Below are 27,008 nucleotides of genomic sequence, written 5' to 3'. Positions count from 1 at the left end.
GGACTAAACTGTGCTGTCTGGGCTCCAACATGCTCCTCCCCTTCTATGCTTTTATGCCTTCAGTGGGGGTGGGCTGGGCTTTGTCTCCAAAGGCCAAGGAGAATCCAAGCCCATCCTATTGCCCTGGGCTGAAGCAAATGCTGGATGTGTGTGTGTATACTTACCCATGGCGCAGGGCCAGCTTTACAAAGCCTTTTCGGTTCCGCAGGGTGACAGCATTCTTGCCAGGCATGGAGCTCAGGGACTCGGCTGCACCCCCCACAACAATGATGATGGCGTTACCACTCCCATTCTTTGAAAGCAAGTAGTCTATGGTGTCCCGGTTGACAGGGCAGATGCCTATTAGACAGGAAGGGACACACTGTCAGGACTGCTCATTGAACCACTCCCCACCAACTGTGCACAGTCAAGTGTAAAACACAAAACCCTGTACTTGGGCCCCAGACCTAATTCACCCACGTAGAAGCTGTATTACCCTATGTAAGCTATCCCTTTTCCTGAGCCTTGGCTTTCTTATCTATTCAGTGGGCATGATGCAAGGTTCTTTGGGGAGTTCATTAATTCAGCAAATTTCCCCTGAGGTTCTAACTCTGCTATGCTGATGCCAGATGCTAGGAATCCCAATGTGTCAATTGGCAGGGGACAGCAACAGTGCCATGAACCCTGAGGAGGCTGTACAATGGACAATAAGAAGGCTGGGCACCCAGAAAAAGGACTGTCAAGAGGAGACTTCAGGGGGAGGCTGTTAACCAAGATGAATCCTGGAGACTCCTGCTCAGCCCTGACCCAATATGTCTGCGGCAAGTTGCAGCTCCCAACACAGGACCCTGTCAGCCTCCTGTGTTGCCCTGCTTGATGGGGAGGCTCAGCCCTGGGCAGCAGAGCCAGCAGGGGTGAATTCTCACCTCCGGACATCAGGTACTCCCGCAGCACAGGCATCCGAAAGTTGCCAGCCAATGTGGCCAGGTAGGGCCTTATTCCAGGGAACTTCTTGCTTACTTCAGTGGCTTCTGTGCTGAAGTTACAGAAGGCACCGAGGCCCATGATGCCATGGGGGTGGTATCCAAAGATGTAGTTCCTGGTGGTCAGTAAATTGTGTGTCTTCACCAGCTGCCAAGGAAAACTTTAGGTCAGAGGCAACTGGCCAGGAAAGGGACAAAGGGACCCACTTAGAAGGTGTGCCCAAAGGACGCAGTGGCATTCCACATCTAACTTCAGACTCTCATTTCTGGGCCACAGGTGGTTGGCAGGCACCATTTGGACTAGGAGGGGGGAGTCTTCTCCCTCATTCCACAGCCTCACTCCACTGGCCTCCTGTCTTCCCCTCTTCTCGGTCCCTCCTCCTCACCAAAGCCAGAACAACTGCTCTAAAGCCCAAATCCAACCCTTGCCACTCTCAAACTAAAGAGGGGGTCCACACTCTATCAGGGTGAAGCTCCAAATCTTTAGTTAGGCAAGCAGGTCTCAACTGCAAGTTCTGCCTGTACCAGCAGCCTTCCCAGCCCTGGGAGGGAGGGTCTGTCTGGGCTTGCAGCCTGAGGCTCCTCAGCTGCTCCCAGTACAGCCCAGCTCTTACTCCTCCAGCCCAGAAAAGAGGCAGTGCAGCTGGCCTAAATGGAAACTTCCTGCCAGAAGCCAAGCTCAGCTCAGGTTCTGAGGTAGGAAAGACAAGAGAGGGTAACTATCAGCCCTGTTCTAGCCAGACCCAGGTGTGTGGAGGGGAGAGGTGGCTAGCCCAATGGCTGTGACAGTCAATGACCTGGCCTGTGGTACTGTCAACAAAGTTGTCCTGAGATGCTCCAAACATTGACTGGCTTCCTCAGGGTCTACTGCCTACCCTGAAACTGGTGTTATGAGAGGTAGGTGTTACAAAGTGTCCCTAAACCCTGAGCAATAAGAGACACCAGGCCTGGGGGGGGGGGGGCTGGGGTTGTGGCTCAATGGTAAAGCACTCGCCTAGAACGTGTGAAGCCCTGGATTCGATCCCCAGCACCACATAAAAATAAATAAATATAATAAAGGTTAAAAAAAAAAGAGAGAGAGACACCAGGCCTGAGATACCTACCTAGGGAACATGATGGGGGCAGAGATTCTTGAGAGGGAGGAAGATAAGGGTATTTTGTTTATAAAACATTACTTTTTTCACATTAGAAAAACAATCCCTGCAATACCTCCCTCCATCCAGATAAACCACTCTTGACAAAGTGTTCTTATCTTTTACTTAAAAATGCATATGCCTCTTTTCATAAAACACAAACATGAACTTACAGGCTGAGTATCATTTTTTAAAAATTTTCTACCAAATACATCCGAGCTACTACTGGTCCTGACCCAAATCCCTTGGTCTCCTTGCAGCTGCCTGGCCTGCTGTTGCACAGCTATGTATGTGTAGTAGCACCAACTCAAACCCAGTAGAGGGACATTTTAAAGGCATCTAAACTTTCCCTTTTACAAACAGTGCTTCAAGAGGCTGGGGTTGTGGCTCAGTGGTAGAACACTTGCCTAGCCTAAGTAAGGCACTGGGTTTGATCCTCAGCACCACAAAAAGTAAATAAATAAAAGTATTGTGTCCATCATCTATAATTAAAAATATTTTAAAAAGAAATAGTGCTTCAATAAATACCTTAATTTTGCCCATATATCTGATTGTTTTCATGAGATAAACTTCCAGAAATATGAACATGTGGGTCTTTTCAGCTTGGCAAGCCTCAAGCACATTCCCAGCTGAGTGCCTGTCACTGTCTCTTTCTTGCATTGAAGCCAGCAGGAAACAAAGTCCCTGGCCACTGGCAGAACATCAAAATTTTCTGTGACTCCAGATTTGGGGATCTCCTGGCTCAGTGAGGGTCCCTGTGATCAGTTTTGGGGGTATAGGTGCTAGTGCTGGCCTCAGAAAATAGAAATCTAAATCTTCAGGGGACAGAGGACTAAAGGGGATATATCAGGATACCACTGGCCACATACAGCTGCCAATATGTGTGCATGTGAGCCCGAATCCCTAAGTTTTAGTCCCTGCTGTGTGGAACATTTGTACCACATTTGCCTTTTAAAGCTGCTCAAAAAGCCAACCAGGTTGGGTACACTGTGGCACATGCCTGTTATCCCAGTGACTCAGGAAACTGAGGCAGGAAGATGGCAAATTCAAGGCCAGCCTCAGCAACTTAGTGAGACCCTGTATCAAAATAGAAAATAAAGAGGGGTGGGAATGTGGCTCAGTGGTAAAGTGCCCCTGGGTACAATCTCCAGTACCAAAACAAAACACGCACACACAAATCCAGCCAGCTCTTAGCTGCCCACCAAATAAATGAGCAGCAGCAGAGGACTTTTCCACCACCAGGGTGGGGGGCAGCAAGGGCATGTGAAAGAGCCAGGTTGACAAGAGCTGGGCAAGGCTGTTGTTTGGCCTCCTACAGAGCTCTGCCTACCTATATAGGGCTCAGCAAAGCCAGAATTTAAACCTTGAGCCAGTTTCCACAGAAAGAAAGATAGGTATCAAGGTAGGAGCCAAGGCAGCCATTACAGGCTGAAAACACTCCAGGCTGGATGTGTGTCCTGAAGGGGCCAGCAGAGCCCTGAAGATCAGGCCATTCCTTGATGACAAGGTGGAAACCAGGGCTCAGAGAAAGGAGCTGCTGCTTTCCCTGAGGAGGTAACAGTGAATCATCTCTGTCTGGACAAGGCACCCAACTGTGCTTTTCCCTGGTCATATAATGAAGATGTAGGAGTCAATTGGTAGGAGCCCAGCTAGCTTTATAAATCATTTCATCCCTCCCCAGGACTCTGATGGCATAAATGGTTAAATGAGGTACCTTGGGGCACTGTGAAGCTTAATGGCCTTTGGTGGGGACCCCAGAAGAATGCAGGCAACTGAAACAGCTTTTCTGGTTTTGGGTTTGTTTGTTTGTTTTTGTACTGAGGATTGAACCCAGCAGCACTTTAAACCAAGTCCCCACCCCACCCCCCCTTTTTTTTCCTTTTATTTTAAGACAGGGTCTCACTAAGTTGCTTAGGGCCTCGCTAGGTTGCCAAGACTGGCCTGGAACTTGTGATCCTTCTGCCTCAGCCTTCCAAGTCACTGGGATTACAGGTATGCACCACCACGCTCAGCCTGATACAGCTTTGAACTAGCTCTCCTTCACAGTGTCTTCCCCCAGTGCGGGAGAGAAGGTCCACTCTGGAGGAGAAAGGACACCACAGCTGAAGACTGTTGACTGCCTGCTCTCATGTTCCCTGTTTCCCATGGCAAAATCCCAGCCCAACAGGGGCCAAGCCAGACCTTTGGGCCAAAATGAGCCTGGGACACATTCCTGGCAGGTCACTCCTCATGCCCTGCCTCCTAGGCTAGGAAGGTGCTCCAATAGATTTTCCTACCCTAGCCCCAAACAGAGGAAGACACTTAGGCCCAGGAAAGAGCAAGGATTTGCCCAAGCTTACACAGCAGGGCCCTGTGGCAGAAGAATGGAAGAACATGGGCCCTAAAGCAGAAGGAGTAAGAACAGAGGAATAAGAACATGGGCCATGAAGCAGGCAAGTTGGCTCCTATACCATCTTGCTTTGTGACCTTGGGACAGTCCTTCCTCTCTTGGCCTGCTCTGCCCATTTGTGAAATGAAGCAATTGGACAGAGTCTTTCCCAGTCTCTTCTCCAAAGGTCCTGCCTCTACCTCAGGGAGAGGGAACAGGGAACTGGCTGCTCCTCTTCCAGGAAGCCGGCAGTATAGGTAGCTATGGCTGACAGCTGAGCCCCACCTGTGCCAGAAAAAGAGATGTTCTCTGGACCAGTTGAGCTGCTCTGGTGACAAAGATCTAAGAGCCACACAGAGAAGAAAGAGGGGAGGGGTGGGTGGTACAACTGGAGATCCTCATTACATAACCTGTGGCAAGAGGCCAGGCAAAGGGGGTGGGATGGGAGGGTCACACACAACCCTAGAGTGTAAGACCTGACGTCAATCTCCAAGGCCAAATCCTCCTGGAACAGAGGGGAGCCTGAGGCCACAAGGGCAGGAACAGAGCTCAGCACAAGGCCTCAAGTGGAGGTTTAATGTCCCAGGCTGAGTCAGGCCCAGCCCAGCTCTGTTCCTGGTTTCCATGAGCCCTCAGAGGGCCAGCATGCACATGACCTATGGCTCCAACTTCCAGCTGACTTCTTGGAAAAGAGATGTGAGGACATGGGGACCTGCTGTGCAGCCTAGACAAGTCCTTGCTCCTCTTTGGGACTTAAGTTTCCTCACCTCCAAAATGAGAGGGTTGCATCCAATGATGCAACATCCTCCCAGCAACAACAGCCTCCAACTGTTTACAGTCAGAGTAACAGGGCTCAGGAGAGGGAGGAGAGGGAGCCCTGATCTGGAGGAACAGGAAGGACCTGAAAGGACTGGGGTGGACCGAAGGAGCTGGCCCTGGGGCCATCCCCATGAGATGCAAGGCAGTGGAGGAATGCAGGGTTGCCCAGCCACCTCCTCCAGGTTGTCCCAGTGGCTGACTCACAACAGCAAACGCACACCACCCTGCATCACACACCACCCTGCATCACACACCACACTTTCACATTCATGTGCTGCATCTGCTGGGCAGCCTTGGTAGCTAGAGTGTGCCAGGCTGGGTGCTGAGCGAGCCGGCTGGCAGGTCTTTATCCTTTGGAGAAAACCTTCAGGATTCTTTGGGTCCTTCCTCTCCTTTGTCCCCCTCAACAGCTCCTCTCCCCCAACTTTTCAAACTTGGGGCTTATGTTCTCCCTTTTTCTCTGCCCCCTCATTGCTGTGCTCCTAAGGCAGTGCTGGGTGCTCCCACCTGAAGCCTTCTCCAACCACTCCAGCACCTGGGCTCTCATCCTTCTTTCACTGTTCATCAAATTTCCTGGGCCCTAATTCCCATGGCCAGGACCCAAGTAACTGGCTGAGAGAAGTGATACTCTGTAAGACCTCGGAAGAAAACAAAGCCCCTCACAGGCTACTTTCAGTTCGATCCTTGGTTCGGGCCAGATGAGCTTAGACTACCTTAGTATTGCTCTTGATAAATCACCTCCATTTTAAATTATGTCCTTAATATTCACTGAAGGGAAAACAAACAATGGTCATAATATATGCTATTATACCTGCTCCTTCTGTCACTCAGGCTCTCAGTGATCTTTTAGATCTAAAGGCTAGATCAAGTCTCATTTCCCCAAAGAACCAACACACATATCTTCCATTTTCAAAACAAGAAGCCAATGACGATCATGTTTGTCTTTTTTACTTTGCTGCCAGAAAGCTCAGAGCTGAATGTGAAGTTCAACTGTTGTTTCCCCTTGTGTTTGAAATATTAGTACTTTTCCCTGAAGTCTTAACTTTTCTCTTCACCTGGTCTGGCATTATACATATCTGAAATTGCCTCCAATCTTGCATAAAGTCAGGTGCAGGGAGAGCCCACACAGTTCATCACCACATAAGTGGCCACTCTGCATGGGTAGGTTAAGGTCTGAGTTGAGATTTTCACCAATTCCCACCCTCCCAAGATAGAATGAGTCCTTACCTGGATTGGAAAATAGTCTCGAAAGTAGCGCCACACAGCCCAGTTTCGTACCCACTGTGATCTCCTGCCACCTTCCAAGAAACAAAATACAGTATTGGGAAGAAGTAGGAGTGGGGGACATTTGGACAAGGCAGACAAGACAGAGCCAGTCTGAAACCCTGAGGTAGGGGACTGTCAGCTCATGTGGCATCTTTGTCCTTGCCCACTGGGCCCTTTCCCACATACTCCCCATTATACAAACTCTTGACTGAGGGGGAGCATCCATAGGGACCAGGATGGTATCCTGTGAGGAGCTTTTAACCCCCCACCCAAAACTACACACTGGACTAGCCCAGTGCTTTTCATAAAGTAGGAATTAAGTAGAAAAAGGCAGAGCCCGTGGTGAGGAACTGCAGCGGTGCAGGAGGGGCAGGCTTCCAGGGCCAGGGAGTGGGTGGGAGACCTGGCACTTACCTTTCTTGGGTGTGTTCCAGTCAAATGCCAGCCAGGTGAAGTAGAGCACAGCTATGAGCCAGCAGTCAGTGCAGAAGGTGTACATGAGGATGGCGCTGCAGGCCACTCCTGGTGGGGGGCAGATGGCCACAGGTCAGGCCCTGTCCTCCTGGCTGGGTCTCAGGCTCCCCTCTGGACACTGGTGGAGTGTTTCCTGTGGTACTAAGCTAGGCAAAGACAGAGCCACAGCATGGAGGCCCACAGACCCTACCCCTGGCAATGGCTAAAGGGATGCTCGGCACACAGGACGTGAGCCTCATCTCTCGGATTCTGACAGGCTGTCCTGGCACTGACAGGCACCTGGGTTCCATGTTTTCTGGGAAGTAGCATCAGAGGAAGGAGACTTGAAGCTATTCTTATTGTCCCTCCTTGTAAGTCCTGCATACACAAGTGCCCAACAAAGTTACTATGGGTAAAGGGAGGAAATATCTACTAAGTGCTTTTCTCAACTTTTCAAGTCTTGAACTGAACCACTGAGTCACTGAACTAAGGTGACATTTTCCCCATTTTAAAATTTTACTTATTTATTCATTGTGGTGCTGGGGATTGAAACTAGGGTCTTGTACATTCTAGGCAAGCAGTCTACCAACTGAGTTATATTCCCAGCCCTAGCCCATTTTAGAGAGGAAAAACTGAAGGTTGAGGGGGAAGATAACTTGCCCAAGGTCACCTGGCAGGACAGTGGCAGAGACAGGATTCGAATTCAAGTCTGATTTTAAAGTTCATAGTCTGCACTAGGCTTTAGAAATTCACCAAAAATGAGAAATTTCAGACTGTCACTGAAGGAACCTGAGAGAGGGGACTCCTGCCCCAAGAGGAGGGCTGTCCCCCTTCCAACACAACAGAGAGACAAGGAGTCCCAGGCCAAAGCTCAGACCCTGTCAGCCTTCCTCTCATCAAAAATCCAACAGGGCCTGGAGTTGTAGCTCAGTGATAGAACGTTTGCCTAGCACACGTGAGGCACTGGGTTCAATTCCTAGCACTACATTAAAAAAAAAAAAAAACAGGACACTTGAAGACTCCCCTGGGGGCCAGCTTCCATTTGGTCACTGTGTTCTGGACCTGCTGGCCATAAGTCTGAATGAGCTGGCACTGGAGGGAAGGAAAGCTGATAGGTAGCCTGGTTTATCTCTTGGTTCACACTTAGATAACCTCACCAGGGCTTCTCTCTTTCCAACCTCAGCCTTCAAGGCCCAGCTTAGACCTCAACCCTTTCAGAAGTGCTCTCCAATACCAAACCATCCCACAGGACTCTCTCATCTCTGAACTCTCCGCATTAGGGAGGGGCCAGATCTTTGTTCCCTGGCACTCAACACAAGACCAGGGGGCAGTAGGACTCATGCTTGATAGGAAAGGTATGAGAGAGGCCAAATCTGTGTGCCCACTCTCTCCTGAACACTGAGCTTCCTGGCCTGAGAATTCCATACCATCTTCTTCCTACCACACTGACCTTCCTCTGGGTGTATGTGGGAGAGGACATGGCTAGATGCAGACCCTTGGTGAACCTAGGGGAAATGGCGGCCCTTATCATCCCCAGTCCGGTCACATTCTACACTCCTGAGCCAGCCTTTCCCCAGGGTACAACTACCTTGGGAGGGACAGTGACTAGTGACCAGACATCTGTTTCTCAGGACCTGCTTAGGGAAGCTGAGTCTAAGGGAGCTTTTGCAGGCTATAAGACCTGTTAAAGGCAACTGTGGGATCCTTAAGGCAGCTGGGCAAAGAGCCACGTCTATGTTAAGACTGATTTGCAGTTTATCTTGGGCCTGGAAAGGGATCTATTCTAGCTCCCACATCCATAGGGATCCAAGCTTCTGTAGAGGCTCAGTGATCCCCAAGTGGGACTGGGCCAGTCCTATATGGTTCAGACTAGGGTGTAAACAGTCTGGAGACCAAGCTGCCAGCAACCCCCAGCTCTCCTGAGGAGCAGAAGGTGGAAGGGGCTGAGAGCCTTTGACCCCACTGCCTGGAGGGCTGGTATCTCTGGGAAGGAGGGTATCCCTATACCCAACTCTGTGGGTAAGGTCACCTAGATGGAGAAGAGAACTATTGGGCAGTCCAGAAACTGCAGCTGGTCTCTTTCTCAGTGGGGCCACTCCCCACCAGTGTGTCCAAAGCCCTATCTCACAGATAGGTCAACTTTCTTATCATTATCCGCCTCTCTCAATAGATTCCCTCCAGCTGACATCACTTGGCCCCTGAGCACCTTGAGAGCTGAAACTAGGTCCAGCCCTAGCCTCAAATACAGGAAGGTTTATTGAACAAAAGAGTGAAGTAAACACACCAGATGGTCATCCTTTCTCAGAGCTTCTGTCCCATCATCTTAGGTCATGGGTGCAACAGGAACCAATGCCACCGGGGCCCAAGAGATATAAGCCATGTGCCTGAAAGACCTGCTTGTTCCACACAGGGAGGCTCAGGGCCACCTTCACACATCACCCACTCCTGACCATCCTGGTGGCCACAAAGCAGCTCATGTTGCAAAAACCCTAGCACCTGAGACCTGTAATGCAGGGCAGTGTGTGGATGTTTGGTGGCAGGGGAGGTAGCATCAGGGCTGGTGAAGAATAAGGACTCTAGGACCAAAGAGACCTGAGAGTTGGCCCTGCCATGTACTGGCCTCAACCCATCCCCAAAACTCTGCTTCCTTAGGGTTGGGAATGAAGTGTGATGATGTTTAAATTGAACACACAGCCTGGCAGACAGTAAGTGTCCATGGACTTGGATGGGGGAAGAAATGACATCTGAATTTTCACTCACCTTTAATGGAAATTTAGCATCTTTCACTTACAAATGTAACAAACCACACAAGTATCAGTGCCTGCTGACATGACATCAGTAAACAAAGGTATTTTCATATCATAGTGCAGCAGTTGCAGATTCTTGAAAAATCATTTCTTTTCATCCTACTTCAGAATTACAGTAATTATTATACCTGCTTCTAGATCTTTTTTTTTTTTTTAATATTTTATTTTATTTTATTAGTTTTCGGCGGACACAACATCTTTGTTTGTATGTGGTGCTGAGGATCGAACCCGGGCCGCACACATGCCATGCGAGCGCGCTACCTCTTGAGCCACATCCCCAGCCCCTAGATCTTTTTTTTAACTTAATGTAACAACAAATGTGTTACTGTGTTTAATTAGGTTTCTAAATATACATTTACTTTTTTAATATTTAGTTTTTAGTTGTAGGTGGACACAATACCTTTATTTTATTTTTATGTGGTGCTGAGGATGGAACCCAGTGCCTCACTCATGCTAGGCAAGCGCTCTACCTCTGAACCACAGCCCCAACCCCACATTTGCATTTTAATATCATTGGTTCCCTATGAAAGTCAATGTACTTTGTACTACAAATTTAAAAGCAATGAAAAGGTCTGTATTCTTCATCAGAATATCAGAGGGTTCTATGGTTTGGAGGGAGGCCTAGAGGGGGCAGCCACAGCAGCCTTCACAATATGCTGTGAGCCACTGCCAGCAGGTATGGGATCCAGTGGGAGGTAGCTGCAGGGCTGCTCAGGGTAGTAATTAGCAGCAGCTTAAGCAGACCTGCCCATCCCACCAGGTCTCGCTCCACCTACACAAGGGTGTTGAGAAGACACAATAGGCTGGTTTCTGGGCTGGAATTGGGCTTGATCAATTGTTAACCTACAGCTTGGGGCCATCCCCATTATATGCTGCGTGGGTCAAAGTTCTACAAGCCAAGTCCTGACCCACTAAGACAGAGAGAGTCTAAGTGGGAGAGCTTTGTAGAAGAATAAATAGGCAATCATCTGGGTTCTTGTCCTGATCCCTCTATTTTCTTCTCATGTGATCCTGAGAAAGAACCTGTTCCCACTAAGCTTCTAACCCCGCCTGCCCATCCAACGAGCCCCACTTACCCAGCACGAGGAAGGACAGGACCCACTGTAGTACTGAGATGACCTGCAGCTGCTTTTCTACCTTGGACCTATTGAGCCAGGTGATGGAGAAGAGATCCTGGAGGGCGGAGAGGATGCTGGAACCAGTACCTGCAGCAGGAGGAAACATGAGCCTACTGCCATCCTTCCCTCCAGTCTCAGAGCCCCAACACCAACCTGCCTCCCACAGGTGGGTGCCTTCTTAGACATGAGGACATGGACTACAGAATCAGACATACCTGGGTTCAGATTCTTGCCCTATCACTAAATGGCTTTATAACAAGGTGTTTAGATGCTCTCTGTGCCCGTTTCTATATATGCACAATAGAAATGGTTTCCAGGCTAGCTCTGGATCCAAGTCTTGGCCAGGACCTCTAAAACAGCCAGTTAGCTTCCCTCCCCTCTGTCCCAAACTCCTGTCATCCTTTATCTGGATCTAGCACAAATATTTAATCTTCGCTATCTGTGTCTGTGAGGCCAAGGACAGAGGTTCAACATCCAATTTGCAATGTTTTCTTCTCCAAGTGTACTTTGAGCATCCCCAATCCCTGCCCTACCCCCTTTATCCCAGGGACTGATATCCCTTTTCCAAGGAGTAGCGCCTCTTATTCCTACCCCCAACACCACACCGCCACCATCTGCAGAGAGATTTACACTGTCAACTTCATCTCAGTTTGGGGCCCAAAGGGAGCCAGGTAGGAGCCTTTGCTTCCCTGAAGGACCCTTAGTCAGAGAACTTCAGCAAATTGGAGGACACAGAGGGCTGGAATGATCTTTACTATCAAGCAAGCACCCAACCTGGAGGTGAGGACAAGATTATGCTCTGTGATTATGCCCTTACAATGATAACCTGAACTCAGCAGTCTATGGGCAGTGGAGCTGGGAAGGCTGCTGGAGAAACAGCACTGGAGAAGATCATGGCAAGGCCCCTGACCCATGCCCACTCTGTTCAGCACTAGACTAAAGCATGGGGCCACCCCACACTCCTCCACTGCTGAGCTCAGCTGCCTGCCCTTTGCTCAGCACATCTTCACTGAGCGCCTATTGTGTGCTGCCAGAACATTCTTCCCCACCATCCACTGTGCAAGGCCCAGCACAGATGACTCCGTCAAGATCTTGTCCTTGAGGGTCTCATGACCTTTCACTCTGGCCTGAAGCTGGGAACCAGGAAAGAGAATTTAGGGGCTTACACTCAAGCCTTCACATTTCAACAAAATCTGTAGGGCAACAAGGTCATAACAGGGTTCAGAAAGAGACTTACCCTTCCTCAGTGAAGTTAACAACTGCTTTGACTTTTAGGAGGCAGGTGGGAAATGCCAGGCCTCAAGGTGGACACATCAGTCATGTCCCCTTGATCTATCTGATGCAGCAGAGGGAGGGGACTTTGTTCCACTCACTACAAGAGCCCAGGCAAGACCATGCTACTGAACCATACATATTGGGTGCTCAGTAGCATCCAATGCTCCACAGACATAACTAAGGCAGAGCTGGCAGTGTGTGAAGTCACAAAAGCAAATAAGAAACTGGTCCCCAGAGCCCAAGAAGTTTGACTCCTTCACCCCCTTTTACAAAGTCCTACCACCACAGGCCCTTTCTATCTTAGACCTGCCCAACAATCCATCCTAGAGCCCAAGGGCCCTACAGGGTCATCCAGTAAAGCCTCATGGAGACTGAGCCTAGAGAGAGGCACTGGCTGGCCCAGGGATACCCAAGTAGTAAGTGACAAAGTTGGAACCCAAGACTTTCACTGCTGTTCAGGCACCTCCCCTTTCCCACAGCAGCTGCTGAGTGAAGGACTCTGGCTGGACCTGTCCACAGTGGGGCCTGGACAGATGACTTAGTTACATTAATACATCCTTGAGGGTTCTAGACCTTCACCCTGATCTACATGTGCAGGGAGGCCTGGGTGAGTACATGTGGGAAGGAAGTGAGGCCCAAGTCCAGGACTGAACCCCTGATCCAAGGCTGACTGGCCATGTCATCAGCCATAATGGGCTTTGCCTCCTGAGCTGGGCAGGATGCAGTGATGAGGAGCCATGCTATGAGCGGCAGAATGAAGGGAGGTGAGACCCTGCTTCATCTGGTCCAGGCTAGGTGCCCTCACTAGAGAGAAGGCAAAGGATCCTCCAGCACATTCCTACCCATGGCGTGGTCTGAAACAGTGGTATCAGCCTCACCTGTGAAAAGCTGGTCAGAAATGCCTGGATCTACTGAGTCAAATCTGCATTTTAACAAGACCTCCACTCATGTGATTAAATTTGAGAAATACAACTATAAGTTCCTTAGTCTAAAGACAGGTAGATTAAAAATGGACAAAGGGGGCTCAGTGGCAGAGCACTTGCCTAGCATGTGTGAGACACTGGGTTTGATCCTTAGCACCACATAAAAATGAACAGATAAAATAAAGTCATGCTGTCCATCTACAACTACAAAAAATTTATTTAAAAATGGGCAAATGCGAAGAGAGCTGAGACTACCACATTCTGCTGGGCCCAAAATAAAAGTGACAGGGAACACAGCATCAGACAACTTCTCACAGCTATCTGTTTCAGACTACAGATGGACCCCCAGGCCAACAGTCTGAGGAGTGCTTAAAGATAGGTGTACTGAGAGCTGGGGTTGTGGCTCAGTGGTGGAGCGCTCCACTAGTACATGGGAGGCCCTGGGTTCGATCCTCAACACTACTTATAAATAAATTAAATAAAGGTATTGTGTCCAGCTACAACTAAAAAATAAACAAAAAAAATAGGTATACTGGGGCTGAGGCTATAGCTCAGCGGTAAAGTGCTGGCCTTACATGTGAAGGCACTGGTTTCAATCCTCAGCACCGCATAAAAATACATAAAGACACTGTATGTTCATCTACAACTAAATAAATATATATATAAAAAAAGATAGGTGTGCTGGAGTCATCTTATCTCGCCCCCAACCTCTGAGTCAGGACCAGCCAACTATGGTTGTGGCAGCACTCCCACTTGGGGAGGGAGTGCCAAAACTCCTCATTGGTGACATGTCCCCAGTGGAAATAACTGAGAAAATCTAAAAATTCTTCTGCTCTGTGTTTATTAGGACTTTGATGAGGTTCAAGCACTTAACCCTCATCCCTGATACATATAGAAACCAAGTGCCTAAGGGGCTCACACAAGTCCCACATCCAGCCAAAGCAGAGCCCAGGCTGTTCTCATCCTGCCTTATCCAGCCCAAACCATGGCCCACAGCTCACTCTGCCAGCCGAGTGGAACCGCAGTCTAGGAAGGAGAGGCAGAGTTTCCATGGGAGCTAGAGTGTGGGCCACCTGGAAAGGGAGGCTGCAGGAGGGCTGCAACTCTACCTTCCTCAGGTCAGGCCCACTCCCTCAGCCCCACCTGGAGGGCCAGAGCCCAGCTCCAAGGCTGGCCTGTCTGTGATGCTGAACCCAGGCCCCAGTGGAAGCTCCCAGCAAGCTAAGAGATACTGAGTCACTTCTCTGCTTGGAAGGCCCCTCACCTGAGATTCCCTGACAGTGAAAGAAAGCAGTTATATCCTACAGGAAGCCTTGGGAGAGAAAAAAACCTCTCCTTCTTCTGGACCATGCAAGTCTGGAACTGTCTGGGACCATCTTGCCACCCCAGTACAATCTTCTGTTTGCAGATGAAGTCAGGAGATACCAGCACAAGGAAGGAATAAGAGCGAGTAGAGCCCTCCCTCTGGGCTCCCACAGCCCCTTCTCGTGTATTAACTGTCCATTTCAAGTTGATTCTCACATGAGACTGGAAGCCGCCTGAGGACCAGGCCTGGGTCTGATCTACATTTGGGTTCCCAGGGCCTGGCCCAGAGCAGGTACTCAGAAAGGTTAGCTGAGAGAGAGGAAGAGGATTTCTCTGATCTGGCTGTCCCTCAGGCCTGTGGGCTCCCTCTATGTGGGGCTGAGCAACAGGTATCATGCCCAAGAGGCCCCAAAGCCTTGAAGCCTCCACAGGCACTCCGGTTCCTGAGAGTTTGGCATCACTACCCCCATTCTGATGGTGACACGTGGCTAAGGTCAATCACTCTGCCAGAAGGTGGTAGAGCTGGACTCAATTCAGACCCAACATCCAGGCCTATCTGCCCCCATCCCCAAGTTCCTTTTCTCTTCTTCTCACAGTGAAGCTGGGAGAGGCTGGGAGGAGACAACGGACATGAATGCCCTTTTTCCCTCCAGACAGATGGGCCAGCAGTAGCACCTTAAGCTGCAAGTATAATGGCAGGATTCCAGTCCCAACTCTGTCATCAACTCCTGTATCAGACTGGCCAAGTCACTTCACCTTTCTGGGCTTCCTAATCTATAAAATGGCAGCAAGGAGATGAACTCCATGGTCTCTGGTGTCCATCCTCCTAAGGGCTCTAGGCCAGGTACCTGGAGCTTAGAGCTCATCACCTTACAGCAGCCCTGGGATAATCACCTGGGCAGCTAGGAAGTGAAGGTTAGTTTGGGCACCCCTAGCCCACTGCCAGCCCTTGCCACCCAGCTGTCAGCACCTCCTCTGCCCTGGCTATAGCAGAAGCTGGTAGGAATGCCAATGCTGCAACCAGATGCCACCACCTTCACACCAGCCTGATTGCTCCTGACTCCTGGGTGGGGCAGCAGGGAGCCTCAGCACCCAGCCAAGTCCCCACTTGCAATCTGCTCCCCTGCCACCCCAGCCTCCCTTGACACACCTCTTCTCTCTGTCTCTCTCGCAGCACCAGTCTCACTGCAGCCCATGTCTACTCTCCTGGGCACCTGACTCATATGTGTGCCCAGAGCCTCACACAGGGCCAGCCTAGAAAAAGAGCTCAGAGAGGTTTACTGTGTGTAAAGGCCCAGGAGTCCCAAGGCAGCAAAGGCCTATGTGTCCAAGTCAGACTGGGCTACCCACCAGGAGGCCAAGCCAGCCCCATCACTGAGGTCCCCAGAGCCTCTCTTGCCTCCCAGTTTCCCTACTCAGGAAGGGAATCCAACCCCTTATCTACAGATGTCCTTTTTTCATGGGAAGAGACATGATAAGCTCTAAAGCAAGTTGACTAGTCCTGGAAGAAGACTCCCTGTGGCCAATTCAGACAGACATTCCTGGACACCGTGTATTTCACACAGTTCACTTGTTCCACCATTTGGGGAGGGAAGAGGGAATAGAGATGCCGAGAGGCCCCCAGGCAGCATTCTTACCATGCAGAAAGCATCCCCTACCCCCAGGACGAAATGGTGTGTCACTATCCCACAGCACCACCTAGGAAGGTGGGCAAGGCAGGGAGCAGCAGCCCCAATTCACAGAGAAGGAAACTGAGGTGAGGTGAAGCCACTTGCTTGTGTTCAGGGTATCAGGAGCCAAGACTCAAGGCAAGTATTTGGGCCACAAGTCCCTCACCATTTCTGTGATGCCATGTCACTAAGGGACATCCCTATATAACAAACCAGTCCACACCCAGACTTCAGGAAGATACCCTGGCTAAGAAGGGCTGCCTGCTCTGCCCACACCATGCCCAAAGTCTCACGGGGACAATCCTGTGCAGACTGGCTGTGCAAGGAGTGTGAACCCCACCCAGATGCTCCCCCAAAATCATCTCCTGCTGTGAGGGCAAAACCATAGATTCCTGCAATAGTGGGACCAAAGAGCCACAGTCTCGGGACCCAGCCCAGGGCTGGCAGTGGCAACACGTATGTTGGAACCTCCTTGCCCAACATCTGATAATAGAGTGACTAGCCGCACCCCAGGGCTGACGAAAGCAGAGCTTCATGGGCTTCCTCTCGTAGTTGCCTAAGGGTGGCAGAGCCTGAATATCAGCACCCCAGATCTGGGTACCTGGGCCAGCTCGGCCCCTGCCTGGCTCTGTGACCTCAGGCATGTCACTAACCTCTCTCATCTCTAAAAGGGGTGAGGGCAAGAATCCCCACCTTACAAGATTTTTAGGGAGATCAAATGAAAACTGTGCGTAAGGTACATTTGGGGTTTGTTAGGTGGCTTCTGCCATCTACTAGAAAGGCATATAAATAATGAGCAAAAGGAGCAGGTGACAAAGCTATCCATCATAAGAGGCAGCAGGGTGAGTGGAACAGTAGGGGAGGCTCCCCCCCACCCCCCGGAGGCCCGGAGGCCTCTCCATGTCTCTAAAGACAAGGTCAGGGAGGCAGAGAGGAAGAGAAAGGGACTGTGGGCCGGAGGAACTGCCAGACTCAGAAGGAGTTCTAATGAAGGGCCTGAAGACAGATGTTCACTAGTCTAGAAACAGGGAAGGTTCTGTTTGCCCAAAATAAACTGAGAATGGAGAAGTAAGAATGAGCAGTCAGAGGTAGCTTCCAGGGGAAGGCGGGTGGGGGCAGAGATAAGACCCAAAGCCTGGAGTGGGGCACTAGGGATACACAGTGAGTCTGAGGGAAGGATAAACCAGCTACATGTAAACGTATGACATAATTTCAGACAGGGATGAGAGCCATGAAGAAAAATAATTTGGAGCCATGAAACAAACTCCAGGGGGAAAGGGTCCCTGCCCATGGAGAGGCACTGAGCACAGTGGGGAAGCACTGTCGAGCAGAAAGCAGGTGGGCAGGTCATGCCTCTGAACAGCCCACCCAGCTTCCTCTGCCACCTCCACTATCAGCATCTGGGGACAGAATGTGCTGGCCTGGAGAAGATGCAATCAGGAGGACCTGGCCCCTGATGCTCAGGAAGTGTGACCTCAATGAGTCATTTCCTATGTAAGCCTCAGTTTCCTCATCTGAATAGTGGGCTAATACCTACCTCGCCAGTTTGTTGAAGGAATTAAATGAGAAAATGGATAGGCAAGAGCTTCATAAAAAGTAAAGATCTGTGTGAATGCTAGTTAATTATCAAGTGAGTCTCAGTGTCCTCTCCTGTCTAATGAGTATGACAACACCTGCCCTGCCTTGGAGAAGAGGTGCTGGTGACTGATAGATAGGATTCAATCCCTGGCTCTGACACTTCCTGCTGTGGAATCTTAAAAACTACTACCTCCCCTCCTTGAGAGGGGGATCCTTGTGATGTAGGATCCTTGTGAGGAATTTAAATAACTCATGGAAAAGGGCCATGGGTCTGTTAGAGACAGAAAGAGCCAGGGGGTAGTAGAGGTGTGAACAGGCTCTTGGCCTCTCTGAGTGGGCAGCATCATGCTCCATCTCCTGGGCCAAGGACAATACACCTGGGCCCATCTGGTTCCAAGTACTGCCTGGGGTGTAGGTGAATGAGGAAGTATCCCTTAAACTATTCCAAAGGGCTGGGTATAAGTTGCATGGGGGCAGAGATTAGGCATACTGACCCCTGGCATACCATTCTAGCCCGAGGGAGGTCCAGGAAGCCAAGCCAAATGCTAGAGATGTGGCTTCTTCAAGGACAGAAGTGAGCTATCTTTCAGGCTCCCCCAGGGAGGCAATTTCAGCAAAAAGTCCACATGTGTGATGATGACCAGATCAGACACAGTGAAGCTGCCAGCTCTGGAGGGTCACTGACCTCCTGATGACCAGCCTGAAAAATGTTTCTCTGGGAAGCTTTCTATCTCCCACTGGCCAAGCCCCATAACGCATCCCCCCCCACCTCTCTGCAATACTCGCCTTTCTCATTATGGTGTGTGTTTGCAAGAACCATGTCTCATACTCCTAGGTCCCTGTGTTTGCATGGGGTCAGACACAGAGAAGGTATTTGGTCAATGTTTGCTGAATGACTGAATGTTTGAGGGGATTTTGATGAGTGAACAGGGCCCGGACAAGAAGAGAGATAAGCCCACTTCCCAGCTGACTGACCTGTGCCATGCTAGAGGGTCAAAGGGAGCATCCTGGGGAATCAAGAAGGAAAGGCTTACTCTAGCCGGAGGGGTGGGTTAAAGTCAGGGCCATAGTGACAGCTCCAGAGGAAAGGAGGAAAGGGTAGAGCCTGGATGCTAATGTTCATGAACGTGTGCCAAGTCCCCTTTACTGCACTGGCGGGGAGCTCCCAGACCCTACCCCCCCGTCTTGGATACTTGCTAGAGGCTGAGTTCTGCTACTGGACTGCCCACCCCAGATGTGACTGGGGAGACAGGACCATGAACAATTATACACAGAGGGCCACACAGGGCCAGGAATGCAAGGGAGGTCCCCACCAGCCTGGGGAGTACTCTCAGAGATGCCTTCCCAGGGAAACAAATATCTTGGGTGAGATGCCATGCTGACAAGAGGAAGGCAGGGGTCAGGACCCCAGAAAGTGGAGTCCGACAGACAATGTCTGCAAAGGCCTGGAACCGGAGAGGGAGCATAATTTTGAGGAATTGAGTGCAAAAAGTTCAATCACGCTGGAACGCAGAGATTGTGTGGGTCTAGCTGAGAAAGTGGAGAGGGGAGAATGTCACAGAGTGCTGTCCTCCATTCTGAAGGCCAGGAAGACAGCCAGCCAAATGCCCCATTCCCTCCACCAACTTCAGACAGGGAGGCTAGCCACCATTCACCAGGATCCACCACACTGGTGAGTTCTTTTCTGGAAAGAATAATAGTCTCCTTTGAGGCCTCTCTTTTAGAAATCAGGTATCCTTAAACAGGGCCCACTGGGACATCGTCCCAAACAGAAGGCCAAATGACTGGGAGCCAACCCCCAGCCATACCTTCTGGGCTGGGAAGACAAACCTGGCCTGGCTGTCCTGACCGACCTATGTGTCTATCAGGCTCTAAGTTCTTCGGCCTCCTCCCCTCTCTAGGTCTCTGTTTCCCCAGACCCTGCATTTGGAGCTTGGGGTTGCAGTCTGAGGTCCTATCAACTTGGGCCTTCTCTACTCTGCTAGAAACCACTAATGAATGTTTGTTCACAAAAGATCCTCCTAACAGGACTATGATCCCCATTTCAGGATACTTCAAAGGTATGGTTCTTCACAAATTTGGTTTTCATGAAGTAGAGTCTGGGAAGGTGAGGCCAAGAAAGTGGGATTCTTAGGATGCCATGTTCCTGAGAGCCTGAAGCTACAACCAGGACCCTTGACATGACTGCTGAGGACCCTAAACAGCCCACTTTCTCCACCCCCACCTTCTGACCTAGCACATTCAAAAATATCGTAGTGGGAGGGGTTGCCATGGCAACGCCACCTGCTTGCGTGTGCATCACCAAGGAGTCCCCAGAATAGTCCCTTATGACAATAAATGGCAAGCGTGGGGAGACAGGTTCTTCTGGGGCACTCACCTGGGCCCCAAGAAGGACATAATCCCCATTTTCACAAGGAGAAGCTGAGGCCAAGAATGAGGAAGAGGTCAACCTGGAGCAGTCAGGGGTAGGAATGGCTCACATTTCTCCAGCAGAGCTGAAAGGAACTCCAGGGCTCCTCTCACCCAGCCCTCCTCACTGCACCCATGGGGAGTGAGGCCACATGTGAATGAAGCAGGCACAGAGGTAGGCTCTGGCCTAGGCTCAGGACTTCTAATTCCTCTAACAACAACAGGAGTTCAGCCAAGTATCATGGTGCACACCTGTAATCCTAGTGCCTGGGGAAGCTGAAGCAGGAGGATCAAGGCCAGCCTAGGCAATTTAGTGGGATTGTGTCTCAAAATAAAAAGAAAAAAGGGGCTGAGGATGTAGTTCAGTGATATGCATGAGGCCCTGGGTTCAACTCCCAGTACCACCCACACACGGAGTTCACATTTTCTGCTTCTGTTGATAGGCCTCAAGGGTTCACAGGTTCTGCACCATAACTTGCAAGATACTCTTATCATCCATTATATACAGGAGACAGAGAGTCAGGAAGCCATGGCTGCAGGCTGAGAGTGCAGAGCAATTCCGTGGCAGAGAAGGGACTCCATAGACCCTAGGCCCGACTCAGTCCTGATCCCCAACTTAGCCAACAGTGGCTCCACACCAGGAGTACCTGGGAGTGCTAGAGGCCAAGACATACTGATTACACAAGCTCCTCTCCCGAGGCTCTCAAGGCTTCCTTCCCTGGTAAATGCAGGTGAGCCACTGCAGGCCTGGACACAGCATCCTGTGCCCCTTGCCTCTGTCTCTCAGTACATCTAGCCCTCAGCCCGGGCTGGACACTCGAAGGCCCTACAGTCAGACTGCCCCCCCACCCAAATCACATGCCTCTACTTAATGCTATTCTTTGCACCCAAATTTTCTTGCTTGCCTTGCTAAGGGCTATGCACCTTTCAAAATTCAGAATGAATGTCACTTCTTCCAGGAAGCCTTTCCTGACCCCAGGGTGATTTAGCTTCCTTACTGTCCCCTCCAGGCTTCCACAGTTGCCCCCATTCCTCCCGTCACTGCTTGAATCACTATATGCCATCATCTTGTATAGATCCCCTGGTCTCACTCCCTCAAAGGTGGGGATCTTAACTGACAAACAGGAGGTGCTCGGTCAGTGAACAAAGGACCCATACCCAAGTCCCCACTTGCATATCACGTAGCACAAATGACAAGGACTCATTCACATGAGTGTCACAAGCTAGTTTACAAGGCACCTTCCACTCACCTTAACTCACTTCCTCATATTCTGGGACAGGGAGGACCAAGAACAATTATACACAGCGGGCCACACAGGGCCAGGAATGCAAGGGAGGCCCCCACCAGCCTGGGGAGTACTCTCAGAGGTGCCTTCCAATGAGAGTCTGATATTTCTTTTTTTATATATCTTTATTTAATTTTTATGTGGTGCTGAGGATCGAACCCAGTGCCTCACGCATGGTAGGCGAGTGCTCTACCTCTGAGCCACAACCCCAGCCCCGAGAGTCTGATATTTCTGATTCTGTTTTTGAGATGGGGGAGTGAGAGGAAGTGAGCCACCCAACCATGTCTCAGGGAAAGGCAGAGCTAGGATCCTGGCTTTCTGACTTCTGGAAGTCATAAAGGAGTTGGCTCCACCCACTTGGCACTCAGCCCCAGGGGCTAGCTTCTGGCCAGGCTGTGGGTGTCTCCAGGACAGGGAACAGCTGCAGCCCCAGCACCTAGCAGAGACAAGTATAGAGGCCTGAGAAAGAGTTAAGGAATCACACCAAAGCTAAGAGCAGGGCTTACTACCAAGAGGAACAGGGAAGTCCCACTAACAATTCATTCATTCAACAAATATTTATTGAGCACCTACTACCTGCCAGCACTGATAGGGACACAATTCTGAGAAAGACAGACAAGGTCTCTGCTCCCAAGGGGCTGACATTCTATTTTTTTTCTTATGGGGGGGGTACTAGGGATTGAACTCAGGGGCACTCAATCACTGAGCCAATCTCTAGCCCTATTTTGTATTTTATTAGAGGCAGGGTCTCACTGAGTTGCTTAGTGCCTTGTTAAATTGCTGAGGTTGGCTTTGAACTCGTGATCTTTCTGCCTCCATCTCCAGAGCCACTGTGCCCAGCCTGGGGATGACATTCTTAAGACAGAGACAACTACCTAAATAGATAAGCATATGGGAGAATTTAAGTAATTATAAGGGCTATAGAGGTACAAGATGTGGCAACTGGGGTGGCTTCCAGGCAAGATGACCAGGGAAGACCTGAGAGGAGACCAAATGTTCCAAGGTGAGCAATGCAAAGATCTAGGCAGGAAGGCATGCAAAGGCCCTGTGATAGGACTGAACTGGGGGCAATGCTGGAGGATCAAGAAGACTATGGTGCCAGGTATAGTGGCGCACACCTGTAATCTCAGCGGCTTAGGAGGCTGAGACAGGAGGAAGGTGAGTTCAAAGCCAGCCTCAGCAAATGTGAGGTGCTAAGCAACTCAGTAAGACCCTGTCTCTAAATAAAATATGAAATAGGGCTGGGGATATGGCTCAGTGGTCAAGTTCCCCTGGGTTCAACCCCCAGTACCAAAAAAAAAAAAAAAGACGAAGATGACCATGGCATATGGCATGGTGCACAGGAGGTTGTGAGACAATGGAGGAAGAAAAGAATTTCGAAGGTTGGAAGTATAAAGTGGGGGTAAACCAGCAGTTAACCTGGCAGCTGAAGCCCTGGGGCTGCTGGTGTCTCTATCCACCAGGCAAGCTTGGGGCACTTCCTCATAAAGCTTGAGAAGGGGTGAGCCACCATTCCCATCATGGAGACTGGGAGCAACCTTCACTTGTTCAGTACACTGTTGAGTGCCCATGATGCGCAGCACTCAGTCCTTCCCAGCCTCATCACACTTCTCTTATTTATGGAGGCTAGCCACAGACTGGGAGATGCATCTTAGGTGTCATACCCCTGGACAAGTCCCTTCTCTCTGAGGACCTCAATGTTTCCATTGTACCATGAGGGTTGGGCCAGATCCAGTGCTAACAGATATCTAAGTTTTGACTCAAGTACTTGCTGCTGAATTTTGGGGCAAGATTTCCACACTGGCCATTGAGTCATCCAGTCCACTAATAAATTATTACTCTTGTTTCTCCTCTCCCAACTCAGATGAGCTCTTAGTAACTAACCCAATGTAGGGGAGGAGGGTCCAACCCTCATAGTGCAGATGGGAACACTAAGGTCTCCAGAGAAAAGGCACTCATCCAGGAGTATCAAAGCCAGGCTAGAACTCAGATCTATATTCCAGGTTATGGCTAGCGTCATTCAGTTACAAAGAATTGAAGGAGATAGGACATGAGTGATGTTCTCATTCTATGACTTGGATTGCATTAAGTGACTGCCAAGTCTCAGTTCCACAGTTACCGCCCCCCCCCCCAGTTAAGTCTCAGTTCCATAAGCTAACTGCTTAGTTTCATCCCCCCACTAGGCCCCCACTTGTATAACCCCAGGGATGGGGAACTCTAACCCCACCACCCCAACCCACAAAATCATTAACAGCTATTAGAAAGGATTCCTTTATTGTACCAAAACCTGTCCCCCAAGTCCCACCCAATTTCTGGCCTTACTCTTTGTAGTCACACAGAATAAATCAGCTCAAAATTTTACTACCTCCATCTCGTGCTGGGGCCTGTGCTGAACCCTAAGGATATAGGCAAGCATCCAAGGACTCTTCTCTGAAGAACCCCTAGTCCAGGGACAGAGGTTACAGAGGTTACAGACGCAACTACCACTGCAGCCTCCACACCTGGTCCAGCACAGTCCTTCAGAGATTAAAAAACACCAATGCAGAACCTCCTCTCCAACATGCCCGAACCCAGCCATGCTCCTACAGAGAAACCCAGCACCAAGGTATCTATTGAAATCTCTCACCCATCATAGGACTTCCCTTCACAGAATCCATGGTCTCTCCTTGAATACTGCCGCTGACAGGGAGTCACCACCAACAGGTGTTCACCACCCACAACAGTGGGAACTTATCTGCAGAGGCAAACTAGGCCACTGGGGAGTGTCTTCAAGGACTAAGGATGTAGCAAGCAGGTTTAGTGAAGATGCCGAGAGTGTACAAAATTTGCTTCAGCACCCTCCCCTACCCCACCCAGTCTTTCACCAAAGTAGATCCCAGAGAGCTAAACTGACTAGTTTGCATTTCATATTAGCCCTTGCTACAATCCTTGATGTAATTCTTTGAACCCAGTTTGTAAAGTCATGTTTTCATGGGGAAATGCTCCTGGTATATTAAATGACTTGATCAAAATCATCTGCTAGAGCACAGACTCTCCTGAGTAACTCTAGGTCAAAAACATAAGAGCTATGGTCACTGGTTCCTGGAAGGCACAGCTCACAGCCCATGGACAGCAGAGCCCAGGAAGGGGATCTCTAGGAAGGATTGCCACAGAGAGTACCTCTATCTCATGACATGGAGATAAACACAGTTTAAAAGTGGGAACATGGGCAAGTCCCTTCCTTCCCCTGGTAAGGGCATCAAAGGGCATAGCAAACAACAACAGCAACAACAACAACAAAACACTCTAAGTGAGAGAAGAGGCTGACAGAAGCTAGTGGGCTAGTGCGTAGGATAGCTCAGGCTGCTTCTCCCTGGATGGTAACAGCAGCTGAGTATCCTCTTTAAGGGCAATGAGCAGCACCCAAACCAAGTAGGGCAGAAAACCACAGCAATAATCAACAAGGAACAACACCAATGCACAGGACAGTTAAAACTGATACAGCTCCAGCAGCGGCTAACTTGCAACCATTAGCATATTAGAAATGATTTTGATTATTGCAGCACATACTGATGACATATTATTAAGAGAGAAAAAACAGGATTCAGAACTATATCTATAGCGTATTCTCAACTTTAATTTGCATAATATGTATAAAGAAAATTATACAGAAATATACTAAAATGATAATAGGAATCTATCTTTAAATAGCTGATTTACCAGCAATTTTTATTTTTTCCTGTTTGTCTATATTTTTCTAGATTTCCATAATTGGCATGTTTCATAATATAGGTGAGAACAGGCTATTGTTGGTTACTAAAGAAAAATCCCAAGTTGGAAAGGTTCAGCAAGCAGAATAAAAACTCAGGAGGAAAGACGCTTCATGAATGAAACACTGGCAGAACAGGACAGCATGATGACCTCCCAGGATCTCCAGGATTTGTATTTAACACCCCTCCCCCAATAAGGCATCTGTTAAAAAAAATCTCAAGCAACATGTATCATCCCACTTCAGTTTCTTCAACTATAGGTAAGGAATGAGGGGGTGGAAGGAATGTTTTCCCTTTCATGCAAAAAGCTACGATATTTGATTTCACCCCTAATTCACTGAAGGCTTCAGTTCCACCCTGGAGGACACCCAGGGTTACCCCACCACCACCACCACATACACACACACACACACACACCAAGGTTCAGAACTGCTGATGAGTGGGCTCCACCCCCCGGATTGGCAGATGGGTGTGAGGCAGAGGACAGTGGGGGCACACCTGTCCCAATCAGGCATGTTCCCCAGCCAGGCATGTTCCCCAGCCAGCGGCTGTTTCAGGGGATTACAAAATCCTTGCCACCCAGTCCCATCTAGTCTCTGGCTGCCAAAGCTTGCTCCACCTGGTGAAGGGTGATGGGAGGGAACCATGGGGGCGGGGGGGGGGGCAGGAACAGTACTGGGGATTGGCGAGTAGTTCTCCAATATCCCTAATAACTGAGAAAGGTGGGTGGTGTCACCTTCATCAGATGGGAGATGGGAAGTGATGCAACAGATGTCGCAAAAAATTGATGAGTGCCAGGATATAGAATGAACTCAGACTTGAGTAGGATGCCAAGCTACGTGGATCTGACTGGGTAACCAGACTAAGTAAAGATGATTATTCCCTCATCCCAGACCCTCAAAAGGAAATCCCCAAAATAAAATATGGGAACTGGGATCCCAACTTCCAGTGGCCATTCCTCCGCATCAGTTTGCCTCAGAACCCTTTCCTGAAAATCTTGCAGTTGCATACCCACAGGATGAAAGCCTCCAGGTGTGACAGATACTCACCCCATCTCCCAGAGCCCTTGGTGGACAGGGCAGATCCTCCATTGGCGCCCTCATTCCGAGCAGCTTTGGTCCGACGCTCACCTCGCAGGACCCCAGAGTAGGCGGCAATGAGGGTCTTCATGCTGAAGTCAAGGCTGGTCACGGCCCTGCGGGAAGCCGCCTCACCCCGCGTCCCTGGCCCATGCCCCGGCCGCCGGGGCCAGGGCTTCGCACAGAGCACTGAAGCCCGGGACTGAGCCCAGCGGAGGTGGCTACCGCACCGCGAGCAGAGGCTGGCGGCGCGCGTAGCGCTGGGTGGAGGAGAAACAAGAGCCAGGCGCCAGCCCCGGCGCTCGCAGCGCGGAGCGCGCACTTTATAACCTCACAACGGGGCGGGCCGCGACGCGGGCGGGGGCGGGGCGGGCCGTTCCACTGTGCGGCCCACACCATGTCCTTGCGCGGGGGGGAAGCTCCTGGTTCTCGGCGCGGTGCGGACCCAGGGCAGCGCCGAGTCTGCCCTACGCGAACTCAGCCGACTGAAAGAGGGAAGGGGAGATGGTTTCTTCGTTCCAAGGGCTACATCCGGTTATTTCAGCTGTTCCCTCAGCCTGGCCGCTTGAACTCCCCTGCAGAGATTGGTACGGCCCGACAACTAGAACGTGGGCAGGGAAACTGAGCACGTGCGGAACTCGCCAAGGGCGTGTGGGGAAGTATGTTCTTATTTTGGCAGTGCCTGCCTTTGGCTGCAGATGCAGAGGTCTCGTCTGGGGTAAGGGATATCGAAATTATGTTAGGCCTGAACTCCTAAACCACACCAAACGCCTCTGCCTTTCCATTTATCAGAAAACTTCACAGAGCA

At 50.2% G+C, this 27,008-nt stretch overlaps 1 protein-coding gene across 1 annotated transcript in view; it reads right to left on the bottom strand.

The window, feature by feature from the left end:
- Dgat2 (diacylglycerol O-acyltransferase 2) overlaps nucleotides 1-26,497 on the bottom strand; it is a 30,398-nt gene extending 3,901 nt beyond the window's left edge. Inside the window, exons 1-6 of the mRNA XM_027942569.2 lie at nucleotides 26,171-26,497; nucleotides 10,885-11,013; nucleotides 6,963-7,070; nucleotides 6,510-6,580; nucleotides 906-1,110; nucleotides 165-339 (exon numbers count right to left, since the gene is read on the bottom strand). Coding sequence (XP_027798370.1) covers nucleotides 165-339; nucleotides 906-1,110; nucleotides 6,510-6,580; nucleotides 6,963-7,070; nucleotides 10,885-11,013; nucleotides 26,171-26,291 — 809 coding nt within the window. The 5' untranslated portion in view covers nucleotides 26,292-26,497. The remainder of the gene's footprint in view (nucleotides 1-164; nucleotides 340-905; nucleotides 1,111-6,509; nucleotides 6,581-6,962; nucleotides 7,071-10,884; nucleotides 11,014-26,170) is intronic.
- Between the last annotated feature and the right edge of the window lie 511 nt (nucleotides 26,498-27,008).

The sequence above is a fragment of the Marmota flaviventris genome, chromosome 9 (assembly GCF_047511675.1).
Source record: "Marmota flaviventris isolate mMarFla1 chromosome 9, mMarFla1.hap1, whole genome shotgun sequence".
In the NCBI taxonomy this organism is placed as follows: Eukaryota; Metazoa; Chordata; class Mammalia; order Rodentia; family Sciuridae; genus Marmota; species Marmota flaviventris.
Note: the sequence above shows the minus strand (reverse complement) of the source record. Positions and strands in the feature narration are given on the sequence as shown.